The 18,762-nt window shown below is 29.9% G+C and overlaps 1 protein-coding gene across 1 annotated transcript; it reads right to left on the bottom strand.

Annotated features, from left to right (window-relative positions):
• Nucleotides 1-11,128: 11,128 nt before the first annotated feature.
• On the bottom strand, nt 11,129-14,601 carry LOC114416976 (TMV resistance protein N-like). The gene is made up of 3 exons (XM_028382029.1): nt 14,090-14,601; nt 12,374-12,676; nt 11,129-12,207 (listed from the first exon to the last, which is right to left on the bottom strand). Exons 1-2 carry the CDS (start codon nt 14,584-14,586, stop codon nt 12,652-12,654), a joined length of 522 nt encoding a protein of 173 aa, XP_028237830.1. The 5' UTR covers nt 14,587-14,601; the 3' UTR covers nt 11,129-12,207; nt 12,374-12,651.
• Between the last annotated feature and the right edge of the window lie 4,161 nt (nt 14,602-18,762).

Here is an 18,762-nt window from a genome sequence, read left to right on the forward strand (position 1 = left end):
CGTTGGATCGTGTATGGCCCTCTTTTCAGCACCTCTTCCTTGTCCTTCATAGCTTGGAACCGAAGGATGAAATAGCCTTCATCATTGTAATACACCTTCGGTAGCTGAATAAAATTCCAGAACTTAATCATAAAATTTTTCACTGCATTCATGCTCAACTCACCTCCTATCATATACATTATTAGAGCCGATTCCCAGTATTTGAGTTCCTCCTCCACGTCTTCATCTTCAATTTCTACCTCATAACCTCCATCTACCTTTTTCGGGGCCACGTAACTGAGCTGCATTCCATTCTCCATGACCCTATTTCCGCTTATGATATCAGTCCAGAGCTTAGGCACCTCGTTGTGCTCAGTTTCCTTCATTTTCTTCGCTTCTCCGTCTTCCACATCAATTAGGGTTTCCCTTGGGATCTCGTCATCATTATTCTCCTCAGATGCCTCTTCTCCCTCCGGTGGCGTTTCACCATTTTCAGATCTTGGTGACGTACCCTCACGATTCTTCGGCGACGCAAACACCTTCTTCTTTGGCGGCCGTCCTCGTCCCCGTGTCATCGCAAAACCTCACGATTCTGTTTTTCCTTATCAATTATTGTTATTTTATTATTATAACAATAACAATAATTATTATAATAATTGTTATTTTTATTATTATAATAATTATTGTTATTGTTATTGTTATTGTTATTGTTATTGTTATTGTTATTGTTATTGTTATTATTATTATTATTATTATTATTATTATTATTATTATTATTATTATTATTATTATTATTATTATTGTTATTATTATTATTTTGATGGAAGCTTCAAGCTATTTGAGAGGTTCTTCAACTTCAAATTTCATGCTATTCTGCTATGGATTTATCTCTTCTTCATTTTTATTAATTTGTATTTCATTTTCTTCTTTACGATTACAGTCATGCTATTCTCATATATATTGCTTCTGCATTTCCAAGAGTTGCAGACCATTGGTTAGTTAGTATTCTCCCTTTTTACAAATTTAATTGCAATCCTTCTTTGTGGAATCAAGATATTTGAATGTACAAAGAGGGTCTTGGGTTGTGCAATTGTGAAGTTCTTTGCCTTTGGCTACTCATGTTATTTTGATAGTTTATATGTGCAATTGTGAATCATCCCATGAGATTCATCTTAATATAGTGGTTATTTAAATGATGAAACATAGATAAGTAATAAGTAATGTTTCTGATCCTCAACTTACAAGACAGGTATGCACTCTACTATAACAGAGTTTTTGTTATTCATATTAGCAGCTACTCTAGGAGGAATGTTTTTATGCGACGCTAACGATTTAATAACTATCTTTGTATCTCTAGAATGTTTCTTCATCTCTTCTTTACATTATCGACAAAGCGTAGAGGGTTCCAGAAACGTTCTGCGGGTAGTCATGGTTTATCTCGCTGTCATTCATGCACTTAACCGAGTCAACCGAGTTTCCCTTTCTGGGCTTGGCTTTAAACTATAAAATTTAGCCTTCGAAGTGACGGCTGGGGTGAGCGTAGTTGAGGTTTTGCTTTTACCACTTCGAAACCAAATTTTCTTTGTCCATTATTCACTTTTGTGATCCCTTCTCTCCACCATGTGTCGTAGGTCAGGACAACCACGGGATTTTAAGACGTTAGTGTTTCTCTCATTTTTCACTTGAATTTAATTTTTTAAAAATTTTTCATGTTCTGTTACACTCACTGCGTATTGATCTGCAATTGTCTTTTTTGTTTTGGGGATTCGGTAGGTACATGGACAAGAAACTTCAGAGTAAGTCTGATTTTTATTTGTTGTAAACATTTATATTATAAATATTAAAATTATTTTTATTATTTGTTAAATTCTTTGGTTTTGAAAGAGGTAGCGGCAATTCCTAGAGAGAGAAAGAGACAAGAAAAAGAGATTGGAGAAGAAGATAACAAGCTCTACTAAAAAAATTTGAAACTCTTCGTAAGTTTTCATTTTAGCTTCCTTCTTCTTAGTTTCTCTCACTTTGACTTGTGACTGAAAATTGGATTCTTTTTGGGTTACAAAGTTTCAGTTTTGAATTTGAGAAGGTGGGTGTCCATGGATTAAATTAGTAGAACTAGATTTCATTTCCAACACTACCAGGTACTCAATCTATCGACCCTTTTATTTTATTTTTTTTTGAAATTTTGCTATATAGTTTATTAATTTTATGTGTTTGATTTTTTATTTTTCAATAAAAAATTCTGGGTAGTGTTCTATTTCATTTGAGTTTACTTTATTTTTTTTTCTTGGTAAAAGATGATGTTGTCGAGGATGGAGGTGGGAAGAAGGGTGGTGAAGTGAATGACAATGAGAAAAATGCCATAAGGATGGTGGTGAGTCCTATTCTTTTGCATTGTCTTTTAAATTTAAGTTGTTAAAATATTGCAATTAATAAAGCATGAACATGGATTTGAAATTGATAATTTTTCCCTCTTATTGCAGGTAATTAGAGGAAATAATGTGATCACTATTGAGGCGCTTGAAATTCAAGTGTTTAAGTGTAAATTAACATTCAACTTATTATTATGTGACCTGACAAATGTAAATATGGAGTAATTTGTATTATAATTGACATGATGTCATGTGTTTATAAAAAAAAACTATTTGACTTATTTGAAATTTCAATTCTCAATTGACTGCACTTTCTTTTTTCTTTTTAACCCCTTTTAGTTTTAAACATCTATTTTCTTTATTATGTTTGAGCCTCATGAGATTCATCTTAATATAGCGGTTATTTAAATGATGAAACATAGATAAGTAATGTTTCTGTTCCTAAACTTACAAGATAGGTATGCACTCTTCTGTGGATTTCTTTCTGTTGTGTCTATATCGATCCCTTATTCAGTGCTGACATACACTTCTGTTGCTTGCCTTTTAACACTTTCTATTCCATTTATTCCGTTAGGTATCCGACTGATCTTTCTAGGAGAGCAAGAATTCATTCAGTGTTAGATTGTCATCACCAGAATTTGCGTCCTGGAGCAGCTGCATCATAGCTCTAAAAGAACCCTTTTGTAATTGCATTGTTGTCTAGAAAGTGAAACTACTATGAAATTAACGTTATTTTATGAGTTCTTATCATGTTGGCCTACTGTTGCTAATCTTACTGTAAAGAAATCAGGGATTAATGTATTTTTAAGGAATTTGTCTTTCCATTTGCTTAGTGAAGTTGAATAAAGTTAACAACATGGCAAGAAGATAGTAATAGTTAAACTTCATAAACTATCCTCATACACCTTTTTTCGATGCTTCATATTGATGGTAAATTAATTTGCATTATAGTTTGTGTAATTCTGGTCATATTATGTCTTTTGAGATGAATATCAAACTTTGAAATTTTATCTTAATCAAGCGACTCGTGCGTATACCCGGGTTGCAGACTAGTATATATATAAACGTCCATCAAAATTTAAAGTGAATAAAAATGACCGTGACAATGAATACAAATAATACTAATTTAATATTAAAAAAATACTAATACTAAAGTAATGAACAAATTACATAAATTTCTCCATAACCATACTCTAATTGTACATGTATTCTTTCCATTAAAATTTTTTTTACACTCCACATATAAGAGTGGAGAAAGTGTTTCCTACACACTGCCCTAAAACTGACGTGTTAGATACAACCAATAAAAGGTTGTCATCACATTAAAACACTTTAAAAATAATTATTAGTTAATAAATTAAAATATACTAACAAAAGCTGCATTTTTCTCTCTCTATAATCGGATACTCCTTCTCCCTCTCTTCCAGCAACTGAGCAAGGGCGAGGGACTGCAAATTGACTAAACGCGAATTGGTTCATCTGCAGAAGGTGGGCTTCCCATGCGGCATTTGCTACACATTTCGGATGAAATTTTCAATGAGGGTAAGATTGCACATCAATTCAACGACGATACTCCATGGACGTTGGTGCCTTTCGCCGGAAGGGAGAGCTCCGACATTGATCTCTTCGTTGTGGAATTGTTACCCACTTTTAGATTTAGGACACTATGGGAACAAAATGAAGGGCTCGATTGTGTGGTTTTCCTTACAAAGTTCAAGGCCGCAGAAGGAAAAATATTGAGTTTTGCTGATTTTCTGTTGATCTGTCATAAAATTCATTTGTTCTGATATTCTATATTGATTGTTGTGGATGAGATTTTGTTTTGCTTGTGTTAAAAATGATGATTCTTTATTGGTTTGGACTTTTATCTCAAACCTTTGCTGTGACATTTTTATCTATTCATCCATTTTTTATTCTCTTACCAACCAAATATCAAATATGTTCCACCATTTAACTCGTATTGATCTAGTCAGATACTGGAAGTCTGTCTCATCAAAGAGTTTTATTGAGTCTTGAATCATATCATAATCGTAGGGCATAATCCATGTTATGCCTTGACCGACTACAAATGATATAAACCTATATTCTTGAACAAAGGTGGTTCTTTCATTAAGATATTCATAATTGTCTTTTAACTTATTGGGCGAATAAATTAACCATGAGTCCAATATTGCTGAAGCACTTAAGGAACTATTTTGGAAACTTTAGTGACATTCCCTTTTTGCACCAATACAACCACTAATGTTGGAAAGACAGAAGGTTAAAAGTATTGTACCAAGTATATATATATAATCATAATAATTATATAATTGCGGAGAAAATTATGTTGAAAAGGTCTTGGATTTATAAAGTTCTTGATTCTGATCTTGAATTGAGAGTATTTTAAGGTTTTTGCTTTTGAAAATATGATACCTTGACCCATTGCATAGTCATAATGATGTATTTCTATTAAATTTGTATCAATTAGGATAAACTCATAAAATTTTCTTGTTTTTGCTCGTTCATGAGGGATGTAATGGTATTAAGGGAAAAGTGCCCTTTGAGCTACTTCTCTAGGGTGACATTCTTTTTCAATTATTATTATCGACATAAGCTTTGGCTTTTCTTGGTATTTTGGACCCAAATAAGATGAAGAAGGTTGGTTTCTAGTGAGGTCAGAAGGCTTGACTAAATTGGTGTTGCTTTACAATCAGTCTTTACTAGAAAATGCTTGCTAAATAGATCATCTTGAAACATGGTAATGCATACAACAATGGATAAAATTTCTTTTTTAACCCTAGAGTACTTTTGTTAAGTTGGATGTTAAATACCCGAATAATATCTAACTATTTGTTAGAAGAATTTTTTGAAACTTGCTTTAGTATTCCTCCACATCCATGTCTTAGGCATCAGTTTCTACAATCAAGGAGACTTTTGGATCCGAAATTCCAAAACAAGGTAGATGTTTTATTATTTGCTTAATTTCAATAATCACCATGTCAACATTCCATAGGGGTAAATGGTTCTTTTGTATAATGGGGCACAAATGATTCTAATATTTGAAATAAAATCTACTACATAGTTTAAGCATCCTAAAAATCTTTGTAACTATTTTTTTATCTTTAATTTCATTTGAAAATTTTTCTGCAAACTCTAGTGATCTTTGGATTGGGGTAATCGTTCCTTGTTATATTTCATATCCTAGAAACCTAGTCTTTGTTTGGAATATTTTTGTCTTTTTTGCTGAGACCACCAACTCATTTTCTTTTATTATTTCTAGAAATTTATTTAAATGTGAGATATGTTATTTTATTCCTTTTGAAAAAATTAGTACATCATCTAAACATACTACCGAAATTTCCATATATTGGTTGAAAACATCATTCATAATATTTTGAAATTCACTTGGTGCGTTCTTTCTTTAAGCCTTGGGGCATTATATTTCATTCATAATGTCCAAAAGGGACTACAAAAGTTTTGTTAGGTACTAGATATCTTATCCATTGTGAAATAACCCTCCTCTACCACTGAAATTTGATAATAGTCTGACTTCATGCCAAATTTAGAGAATATAATTGCGTCATGTAACCCTTTTATTAGATAAGATTTGTTAGGTACTAGGTATCTTATCCATTTTAGACTTTGTTTAGAGGTTTATAATTTATTACTAACCTTGGGGTGCCTCTTTCTTATTCTGAAGCATTCATTACATAAAATCGGAAACAATTCCAAAGAGACTTAGACGATCTAATTAATCTTTTATCTAAATAATCTTGAATTTCTTTTTTACAATATTCCAAGTATTGCTAATTCATTTGTATTGGTCTTGCTTTTGTTGGGATATCCTTCTCATTAAATTCTTCTCCTAAGGTAATGAAACTTCATATTTTTTTTGGACTCCAAAAGGCTATGGGATTTGCTTCACAAATTTCTTTTTCTATTTTCTCTTCAAATTCTTTTACTATTATTTTAATATTAGGAGTTTTTAGTTGTTCTTCTATTCTTTTATATTGTATTTCTTTATTTGGCATATTTATGTGTTTTTGTTTCCTTTGGATTAAATTTACTTTGATTATAGAAACTTCTTGTAGCATTTAATTCTTTTAGTCTAGGAGGTTGAATAAAATCAAAACATATTTCTTTTTCTAGGGCTTTCGATACTATTACCCTATCAGTCAACTTAAAAAGGATATAATAGAGTTAAAAATGGTGTTCTTAATATTAATTGTGCGATCATGTTTTTAACTAATACAAATGAGGTGGTGTAACATATATATTTTGTTTTTACAATTTTTTGCAATAGGCAATTTATACTGGATATTCATTTGAGATCCATTTGCAGTGCTAACCCCTTTTCCTGTTTTTTACATAATATTTTGTAGGAATTAATCCTTATTGGATACAATTGATGTGAGCTCCATAATCAATTAAAACAACAATATTAAAGGTTTCATTTTGGATTACTAGGGTTATTTCACAATGTCATTTGTGAGTTGTAATTATATTTAATAAATTAATAAAAGATCCCGGACTTTTGTGTTCATTATTTGTCTTATCTTACCTTTAAAAATTTTCTTCTTTCTAGTTCTAGTAGTCTATACCCTAACTAATGTCGTTTTGTTTAAGTATTTGAATTTCTTGCTAAAGATTCTTAATTTCATTTTGTAAATCCTTTATAATAATTTGTCCACTTTGAGTTTTAAATCTAATGTATACTTTTTTCATATCTACTGGTTATTTCTTTTCAGCTTTTCTCATCCTTTTGAATTAAACAATTTAATTGGGGAAAAATCTCATTTTTTTAATGGTGTTCCATCTTATCTATCATATAAATTAGTGTAGATGTTTGATTTTTAATTAACATGTTGACAGATTTACAATTTATACAGTTAGAAAGAGTAGAACATAAACAATAACCTTTTTCGTCTCTCGGTTACTCTGTCATCCTTTTCTTTAATGTCCATTGCTATACTCTCCAAGTCCAGCAATGACTTAAGAATTTTTATTTATTTATAAACCAAAAAAATAGGTTGCTGTACTTAGTAAATTTTAGTCCACATACCTTCCTAAACTCAAATCAAAACTATATTGGGCCTAGTGAAGGAAAAATATAAAAAATAAAAAAGCTTACATGTAAATAAGTGATACTTATAAACAAAGCCTGCTCAGCGGTAGCGAGCCAATTTCCAATCATTGTAATTTATAAGGCTTCAATTTCCCTCCATTTCATAATCTCCAATTAAACAGTTTATTTCATTTAGCTAAGAATTCTAACGAGAGAGAGAAAGAGGATCAACAATGGCTGTCAAAGTTTACATTGTGTATGCATTTATTAATCACTCATTACTCTTTCTTTTTTAGGAAAATATTTTATTGCTATACTCTGTTTGCCTTCTCCAATATTTCTCTAATTTTCTTTCCCTCAATTAGTCGTTAGGGGTATTTCCTGCTATGATGGTTCTAATTAAAAATGATTTTTTATTCGCTGGGTTTCTTTTACTTTTTCAATGGGTACTTAAATTTGAAGTCTTTCAAATTTTAAAAATCTTTCCACCTCCTTGGATTACATGCATTTTTTTTAACTCTGTTCCTTTCATTCTTGTTTTAGACGTATTCACTTCTTGAATAGTTTTTTACATCTCACAGTCAAGGCACAATTCTAATTTAAATTTCTTTTGCTTCATTTTCATTTTATTCGTACTTAGTACTATGATCATCCACTGGTAAATTGTGATCTTCAATTCCTATTTCATCAGTGTTTGCTAATCCTTATATATGCATTAATTCCATTTTTGTCACTTTCAAGTCCAATAACCCCTGTGCTTTATTCTGTGTGATCTCTGTGAGTAAGATTTTATTTCCCAAATTTACTTAGCATATGAGCACGTACCCAAGACACTATCAACTGAGTGAAGTAATAATCATCACCAGAAATGAGCTCCATGATGTACTAGTCACAGGTTAATCATAAATTTAATTGATTGAAACAATCAAACCATCATCCTCAGGTTTATCTATTCAGTTTTCAAAACATTTCAGCAGGGAGAATGAATGATGGATGATGTCATTTTTTTCTTGTTTTTTCTTAGAGAGTACAAATTCTTTAATCTAGTGAAGCCCTCACCTTGTTATAGGACAAGAAGATCTGAAAGAGATCGATTCAATTTGTGTTAAGTGCACAGGACATGAATGAGTAATTTGACTTGATCAAAACAAGATTAATTGGCACATTATACTAATCTGCACTAAACAAGTAAAAAATGTTGAAGACCATATGCATCAAAATATTTTTTCTCACTTCCTTTCTGCTTATGAAGAAATCTTGTTTCTTAGTTGAGTAATTTCACTAGATCAAAACAAGAAGTACTACAATAGTGCATGTCCAAATACTAATCCTGCATATCTTTCAAATTCTGAAGGGAGGAACTCGGCCAAATATATGAAGAGCTTGCAATGTTATAGGTATTGGTGATTACGTCAGTCCGACCATCCAAAGTCTTATTTAGCATTATTTGTATTATTAGTTGAGAGTTATCCATTTTTTCATATTATCAAAATTTATAAATTAAAAAATATTTAATATATAATTTTTTAAAATTTTATTTTATATCATTTTATATGTTTTTATTTTGAATAATTTACATGTTTTCATTACTATTTTATGAATTTATAATTAAATTTCATAAATTAATACATGTAAATTATTTCTATATTTTTTTAGATTGATTTTATTGTACATATTATTTTTATTCTAATTTTTTATGTAAAATTAAAAAGACTTATACGTTAAAAAAATTTAATTTATAAATTTTAATAATTTGAAGAAGAAAAAAATAACTCTCCAGTAATGATACATAAAAAATAATGCTAATACAGTTAACTAAATAAAATAAGTGTTTTATTGTCTTTTTTATCAATAATTTTACCTTAATAATTAAAGTAAAAATAATTTATATATTAAAATAAATTTTAAAAAATAATTATTTACAAATTTGCATATTGATTTATGAAATTTAATTATAAATTGATAAAATAAAAATAAAAAATGTAAATTATTCACACAAAAAACATATAAAATGCTATAAAATAAAAATTAAAAGATTTATATTAAATACTTTTTAATTTATAAATTTTGATAATTTTTTTTCAATAATTAATAACTCTTTTCTAATGATAGATAAAAAATAATATTATTTTTTTATGAGTAAAGTGATGAGTTCAATTTCTATTTAGATATTTTTTATTCTTTGCTTGAGTTTTAATCTGTCATATCAAAGTTAACATTTGACTTTCGAGATAGAAGGATTAAAATTGCTCATGAAATTAAGATTGTAATTTACCCTATAAGAAAAGGTAGTTCTTCTGATTTTTTTTCTTTTAATTGTTGGAATTTTGAAAAAAAATATTTTTATTTATTTATTATCCGCAAAGTTAAGTATTGCATTAATTACTTTTTTATCTATTATATTTTTACTTATCTTTTATCTTTTAATTTTTAATTAATTTACTCATACATTTATTTTTGAAGTGGAATGAAAAAGGGATCAAATAAGAAACTTCACAAATATCTTATTAGATTCAAGAAACTTTGTTGTATTTTTTTATTAAAATATAAAAACCTTAAAAAAAACATATGAAAATGAATGGAGAGAATATAAAGATAACTATCATCAATAATAACACTACATTAGTGGTAATTGATATTAAAAATTTAAATCAATTATAAATAATTTTTATGTGTATTACTATTAAAGCCACAAGTAACAAATAATAGAAATTAAGATAATATTATAAATTAGTTTATTAATAAATATAATATCAAAAATCATATATATAAACTAATATTATATATAATCTCCAATCAAATGTGAATTGAATAAAAATAATAGTAATAATAAATACAAATAATACTAATTTAACATAAAAACAAATCAAACAATATTACCAAAGTAATACTATAGTCTTAAGAATTTAAAAATATTAATATAATATTCAGATAATACTCTAATGTAAAATGTCAAAAAATAATATTCGTATCATATGAAGTCATGTTATATTTTAATATATTAATTTGTAAGCTTACCAAACAAATTAAAAAAAAATATTTTAAACTTAAAAAAATTTAAAATCTAATTATACAATTTTTAATTATAAGAAATTCTCACCCAAACAAATACTAATAAACAGTTAATTCTTTATAAATGTATTTAGATTCTCTGCGGATTAAAGCAGCAGGAAAAATGTTTATCAGACTTTTGAATTTTGATGACATTGAATTTTATTCTTAGATAAAAATTGATAGTGATTCTGCATCAAAATATATTTACTCATTTTCTTCTTAGGCATGCAGAAATCTTGTTCCTACAGGCTAAGATTTTGAAATTCATTTAGCAACAACTTGATTATCTTTTCCTGGGAGGAGGTTGCATCATCTTTTCTCCCTTCTGCTGATATTATTCCTTCAATTTCCCCAAATTTGCGCTTCCTAGCCGACGATTCTATATCCCCTTTATATACCCAGCTATATCCGTATTTCTTTACCTCCGCATATGATTCTTTCAACATTATCCCTTTATGACGTTTCAAAAGCAATCTGTCAAGATATTCGTGTTTGTGATGCCATCGTCCAATGAATTCTTTTCCACTAACAAAGAATAGTCACATGTGATCTGATTTGTCTAAAACAAGTTCTAGATCTACATCTCCATATAAATCCACTGGAATAACTTTAATAAAAGGCTCGTTCCAATCTCTTTCTGAAAAACTCATTGCTGAGAGTGTTTCATGAGGTACGACGAATATTGCACAAAACGCAACGCCAATCCAATTATGGTCATGCATAACAGGAGATGCGTCTAAGCTTACACAATTTCCCTCATGCTCATTATTGAACCACCTTCGTATTTCACTTCCTGGACTAACACCTCCAAAATGGTAATAACATAAAGGGAACAATCTCACCTGGTACAGCATAGACATCTATATGTTATTTCCTGATTCCTATACACAAAAAAGGAGAGAGAAAGAGATGGAAGGAGCAAAGGAGGAACATGCAAACCTCACGCAATTGCATCATACATGAAAGAGCCATGTCAGTGCAGCGTTCCCTATCAACTAATTCTGGGCAGTTAAAAATGTATAATCCTGGTTGTCTTAGTGCACAATACGATGAATCAGTTACGAAGCCAATCCGTGAAGGGAGCTCAGGCAAAGATTTCAACTGCTTGCAGTGTTGTAATTTTAAACCGAACAGTTTGGAAAGCTTCTTGAGGTTGGGCAGTGTAGCAAAATTGTTACCACTTAAATCTAGCCATTCTAAGCAACATATAATTCCAATAGCATCAGGGATTTCAACTAAATTACAGAAACTTAGATCAAGTTTACTCATACATGGAAATATTGGGGAGGAAGGCATTAAGCAACTAATTGATTTTTTATGTTCTCTGGAGTAGGAAGACGTTGATTGGAAATGAATAGGAGCTCCATCTATATCAATCTTCTTCAATTGCTTTGCATCCCTTAGTTCATGTAATAACTCGGTGTTGTACAGTTTTGAACAGCCAGAGAGATTCAAATATTCAAGAGAATTGATGCCTAGTATGCTATTGGGTAAGCTTACTAGACTTTTGCAGTTTTTCAAATTCAAATAAGTGAGCATTTTTAGAAGACCGATTGATGGATCAATGTGTCTGAGTTTTTGACATCCTTCGAGATCTAGCTCTTCAAGAATTAGGTCCTCTCCAAACCGAGGCAACTTGATAAGACTTTTGCAATCTCTCAATTTCAGTGAAGTAAGCTTTGGTGAAACAACAATGGACAGACCAATCTCTTCGAGTTGTATACATCATTCGAGATCCAAATGCCTCAAATTGGGTAGATGCTACAATGCAAGGCCAATAGTAGGAATCAAAATTAATAATGACATTCATGCTTTTTTTTGTTTCTTTAATTAAATAGAAAAAAAGGAAATAACATAAGAAAGTTTGTCTTTTAATTTGTTTATTTAAATGAAAATAATATAGAAAAATAATAATAATTAACACTACCTTTATGTCTTGTCAAAGTTGTTTGATGTTGCTGTGATGCAGGAACAACCCAACAAGTTTGTCCGGCTCAAAACATGGTGGCAAACACTCAAAAGGATACTTTTTCCATTGAAGATATCTTAATTCATTGGAAAGCATAACAAGTGTTCCTGAAAAATTGATGTCCTTGCAGTTCAAATATTCATCCAAATATTGAAGCTTGAGAAACTTAAGGCTACTCATTGTTGATAGAGCATCGACCTTCATTGGTGTCCCAAGATGGCTGCCCCTTTCAATTATTATGGCCTCAACATTTTCTGCTGCCTTGAACATTGCAAAGAGGAAAAAAAAAGTTAGATCTTTGTAAGTATTTATAAATGCTAGAATAATAGTATGACTTTGTATTTATAAATTATTTTACCCACAACCTACTCCACTTCGATGGCTTCGTAGGTGATTTTTCCCTAACAATATACTTGCCCAAATCACACAACAAGTCATGCATTCTAATACTTCAATTCATGCTTATGAGTGATTTATCAACAAAAACTTGTAGATCATATTCGGGATTAAATCCACGGATATTTAGAACTTCCTTCACATCTTTCACCTTATCATTTTTCAAGAAACATGCAATATCTAAAAATATTTTCTTGTGTGTATCCTCTAATTGATCAAAACTTATTCGCAACACATTCATAATATTTTTACTTTTATTTTCTCTTAGCAAAACCAATGCAGTTCTCCAATGTATTAAAATAAAGATGAACCTAGTACTTCAATTGCTAAGGGATGGCCTTGACAATGTGATAGTGCATCACAAGTCAACTTTTTAAAATGACTCATAATATACTTATTTTTGAATGCTTTTTTGCAAAACAATCGAAGAGCATCTTTGTTATTCAATGGCTCCACTTGATAAATAAGATCTACTCCATGTGCCTTCAATATTTGTTTATCTCTAGAAATTATAATGACTATGCTTCCTCTACCTAGACATTTACGTAACAGATAAACTCTACCCCCAATAAACATATCAAGTTGTTTATCTTTATCAACATTGTCAAGAACTGTAAATGTCTTTGCATTGGGTAACCTCTTCCATGCCAGAAGTGTTCCATCAGATATATTGCGAATCTCTAGATTTCTTTCATTCAGAGATTGAGAAAATAATTGCTTTTGTACACCTAATGTACCTTCAAGTTGATAAAGTTTGCTTACATCATCAATATAACAACCAGAATTAAACTGATGAGAGATTCTTTCATACAAAGCTCGACCAAAAGTGGGCTTTCCTATTCCACCCATCCCAGTCATTCCAACAACTCGAACATCATTAACCGGGTATGTTAGCTTGATAATTCAGCCAAATGAGATTCCATCCCAACTAGATTATCATATGGAAAAGTTGAAAATTTGAAACCCAAGATATTTTTTATCCGCTGGACATGCAATTTCTTCAATCTCTGCATGTTGTTGCCTAAAAGTTTAAAGAAAACAAAGAATGGCAAATCATCACCTAAGGGAACCAAAACAGAGGAAGACAATAACATAGTACTTTTTTCATTTTTAAAATATTATTTGTATTGAACATGTATAATAAATGTTGACCCAATCTCTCTAAGTATCTCCAGTTTAAAGGTTGTAATGAGTAATACATTCAAGATAACAGCATTAGTAAGAAATGATAAAAATATATTGTATATGCACGTAACAAACCAACAGAAGATTACTTACTTATATCTGATATCCCAACCAGAGAGACTGGCTACTTGTTCCAGAACTTCTCTCCATGTTTTAATTTCCTTCTCTTGGAACCTAAAACTTTGTTGGTGTTGGGAAAAGGCTTTCTCATAGTCTCCACTCTGTTTTCGCACTTGTGATGGATCAACATCATAAAAAATAGGCAGAAGATGTCTGGGTGATGTTTGAATGCAATTCCAGATATGTGCTAGTTCACGCAGGCACCAAGTTGAGGAAGCACAGTCCTTGGAAAAGACAACAAGGAAAACATGAGACCCTTCAATGGCTCGTATTAGCTCTGGTGCTATGGATTCGCCTTTCCTGATATCTTTATCATCTTTGAAGGCCTCGATGCCTTGTTTTTTCAGAGCTTCAAAAAGAAAACCGGTGAAGTTGTTGTGTGTGTCTTCACCGCGGAAGCTCACAAACACGTCATACTCAAACGAAGAAGAAGAGGTGCATTGGATGATGACATTAGAAGCAGAAGCCATTACAATTGCAAAACTCTGAAGGAAGAAGAACAACTGTTTGTGGATACAAATAATGAATCAAGAAATATAATATATGCAGAGTTTAGAAATTTCTTGGCTGCTGCGAGGGGTGGTTTTGTGATGAAAATTGTAGGAAAGTGGGTTTGGGGGCATTCATGTGAAAGTGTCAGCTAGTGTACCCACTTGCTATTGAATGGGGGGTTCAGATGATGTGAGTGGGCTCATGCCACATATCTAACGGTGACGAACGGAGGTTCGTTGAAAACTAGTTATGAATTTTCCCCTAATAATTGAATGAAAACTTTGTTGATATCGATATTCTTTGATACTTCATTGATTCTTATTCGTGGAGTATCCAACAAGCCTTTAAAAAAATATAGAAATACATATGCATGCATTGTCCCTCGATGAATTTAAGAGATTAATGAGATCAATATTATTTTTATAGGGAGTGATTTATGTTAACAATAATGTATAATTTTTATTTACTTTGTTTTTAGCGATGTCCAAGTATGTTATTAATCTGGATTTTCAGAATTGTAATTATATATTTATTATGTTTTATGAATTTTAATACTTATCTATATCTTACATGTATCGTATTTTTTAATTTAGAATAATTATATTATCTTATAGGATATATATTGTATTTGTCATCATACACAAGGACGAATTTAGATGGAGATAGGAAGGGGCCTTAGCCCCGATCCCCTCATGTTTAGTTAACTATCGTAAAATTAGTGGGAAAATTTTAATAGAGAAAGAACAGTTGTTTGCAGTTTTTTTTTTAAAGAAAGCTGCTTGCAGTTAATTCCTTATATATAGTATTAGTCTATAATATTATATTATAGACATAATTTTATATATCATTGATAGTGACGAGATTTGATAACTATTCATTATTATGAGTTATTCTATGCTGAACTTTTAGCAACAAAATTTTAAAAAAAAATAAGATTTGTTTCCTTTTTAATATTTGAAATAAAAATGTTAATTTATGTGTATAAGCAGTTAATGTATTTTTTTGTAAAATATATTATTTATTAAATAATTATTTAATATAAATTCAATATTTAAATAATTACAAAATAAGAAAAATATTTAATGTGTGTTTAGTTTTAGTTGTAACATTGGTTATGAGTTTAAAATTGATTTTAGATACATGTTCAAATAAGTTGGTTTAACACTAGAGAATTATTTAGAATTGATTTTAAGTTCCCAATTGATTTTTAAAGTAACTTTTAGTAGTTTTTGCATTAGATCCAAATTTTTTAACGAAGTGTTATTCTAACTTAATTTTTTAATAAAAGTATCAAAACATAACTTTAAAATTAATTTTACAAAATAAATTATATTTAAGATCAATTTTATCAATATTCATTCAAACATATACATTTAACCCCCTTTCGGTAAATTTCTGGATTGGTCCTTGCTCATAGATGACAACAAAAATGTCATGTAGGCAACTTCTTTGATGTGTTCTTCCTTCATTTTATTCTCTTCAACTAAGTTACGAAGGGATAAAGTTGTTCACACAATTGGCACATGACAGTTAATGTAAGAAGGGAATGTTTAGTTGGGGTGAAAAATAAAATTGGTGAAAGTTAACAGAAGAATCATTATGTGGTGAGTTTTATAAGTTTAGAAAACAAATAATATACAGAGAATTCAAAGATTAAATGGTTAGTCGATAGGAATTTCACGCATAAAGTAATTATTAGTATTAATAATTTGGTAAGTGCAACCAATATCTAGATAGTAAAACTTGAAAGTTTGGATGTCGAATTTCACAAAGATTTTGTTTTGACTTGAAAGTTTGGATGTCGAATTTCACAAGGATTTTGTTTTGTATTTTTATTGTATAGTTTTCAATTCGTAAGAGAAGAATTGAAGAGTGGTGTAAAATAAGTAAAAGAATGCTAATAGATAACAACTAATGGTCGAGAAAATAATAGATAGCAAAATAATTAATTAGCGAATTTAATAAAATGAAAATGTTAGGACTTAGCATACCTTATTTTTCTAGGATGTATGATTTTTGGATTTTTCTTTATTAATTAGGTGAATTTATCCTACCCACATCTATTTAATTACTTGTCCCTGATGTCTCACGATGATAAGCCTAGTTTACTTACCTATCTCCCAAATTCCTTTGCAAAGATTCAACAGATAAAATGTATGAAGCTTTAATTCTAGATGTGTGCTTTAATGCATGGACATAATGTTATCATCCTATGTCTAACAATGATTTCATTATGATATATTTTCTTTTTGTTCTCTTAGAAGTTATCCTCTATCGAGCGTCTAATCCCTAAAAGATGTGTAATGCATGAAATATAAATAAGAAAAGACAATAGGATAGAAAACACCTGTGCATTAATGATAAATATGGAGTACATCATACATCTCTTTGGCATTTTAGGCCTGCCAGACCCTAACTAGCTAGGGGTTTAGTCTCTCATGGCCATTGAGAGTCTTATACTGAAATGGGTGGGGGTATAATAATTGGTGGAGGTGAAGGGATTGGAGAAGGGAATACAAAGAATGATGAGAGAGAGAAGAGAATTCCCTAAGAAAGAGTTCTCAGGCTTTCTGAAGTAGATTTGGGTCTTCGTACTCACGCTTAACGCGCTCTACTCGTTCAACACAGGTGCACGTTTTCGTGCTTAGTGTATGTTGTGCGCTTAATGCAAGTGTTTGCTTGCGCACTTAGCGCGCCTTACATCCTCAACTTTTCTTCATAATTTATGTAGCTTTTTGCTTTCAAATCCTCCCGTTTTTATATCTTCAAACCATAATTTAGAAAAACATCACTTTCTAACAATTAATTAGGCACAAATAACTGTTAAATAATTTTTTTACATATAATTTTACTTTATTTTTCATTATCAAAAGCATATTTATTTAACAGTTATCAAATAATAATAAATAATTAATAATAGTATGCATTATCAAGTAATATAATAATAGTGCTAGCACATTTTACCCAAAAAAAAAAAATAGGTATCAGTAGTTGAAATCACATAAGCAATATAATAAACAAACAAGTTATAAACTCGTACACTGCATGAGTGCAGTAAAATTGTACAAATAATATAATTTTAGACACTCAAAGGGATATTAGTCTCTATAACTGAAATCATTCAACAATTCCTCAAATATTAAAAAAAGGAAAATGTTAATTTTAATCACCCTCAAATAGATTTTGATATACACTTGAGAGAAACATAGTAAATTAGTAATTGTTAATTCCTTGGTGAATTCAAATATTCAATCAATTTGTTCTTATCGATCAAGAATAGGTCATAAGCAAGTCATCAAAATAAAGGTGTTTTTATAGATTTTTATGCAGAAATTTGCTTTGAAGGTTCATTTTGCAACATTTACCAATAATAAATCTTAAGGCAGTTATAATTTGCATATATAGAGGTGGTTTGCAGTTAATGGCTCTGTTTTTTTCACAAAAAATAATAAGTTGATCTAATAGTGTTTCATGGTTTGCGCGTTCAGGATGTAAATTTTATAACTTATATAATTTACAAAAGTGCAGAACATTTCTAAAAGTATTTTATAGTATAAGGATACAAAGCTTTAGTTATTATCAATCAATACAGCACCAACGATTACTATAAAATTAAGGTATAAAAATAGCTATTATCAGTAATATCACTAAATTAATGGAAATTGATATTAAAATACTAATAAAATAAATTTGGCTAAAATACAATTTTTGTCTTTGATTTTTGTAAATATGTTATTTTAGTTCCTCTATTTTTTAATTAAGACATTTTATCTCTTTTTTAAAAAAAATTATAATTTTACTTTCCTATTTTTTAATTGAGAATTTTTGTCCCTCACCTTTAAGATACTCTTAGTCCCCATGATGGTGTAGTTTTTAATTCATTTTTATATAAATTAAGTTTATAAGTGATAAAATAGATAATATCTCACTTTATTGAGCAGAATATGTCAGGATTGTTAACCTCCTCAACCGGATTTCATTTCTACAAATAAGAAAAAAGATAAATAAAAATATGACAGATGTCCATCAAGTTAGTACACTCCAATGTTTGATTACACAAACACGTGAGACACGGGCACGAGCCTCTCCTCCCGGGAATTTTTCACGTGTATACATATATATTTTTAAATTTATATAAAATTATTTTGGTATGG

This window comes from Glycine soja, chromosome 6 (genome assembly GCF_004193775.1).
Source record: "Glycine soja cultivar W05 chromosome 6, ASM419377v2, whole genome shotgun sequence".
In the NCBI taxonomy this organism is placed as follows: domain Eukaryota; kingdom Viridiplantae; phylum Streptophyta; class Magnoliopsida; order Fabales; family Fabaceae; genus Glycine; species Glycine soja.

Bases quoted from the DNA above. Each gene is read 5' to 3' on its own strand.
- LOC114416976 (XM_028382029.1), bottom strand. From the start codon at position 14,586: ATGGCTTCTGCTTCTAATGTCATCATCCAATGCACCTCTTCTTCTTCG. The intron at 12,677-14,089 runs GTAAGTAATCTT...GCAATGTTCAAG, and splicing joins GGTTGGGATATCAGATATAA to GCAGCAGAAAATGTTGAGGC.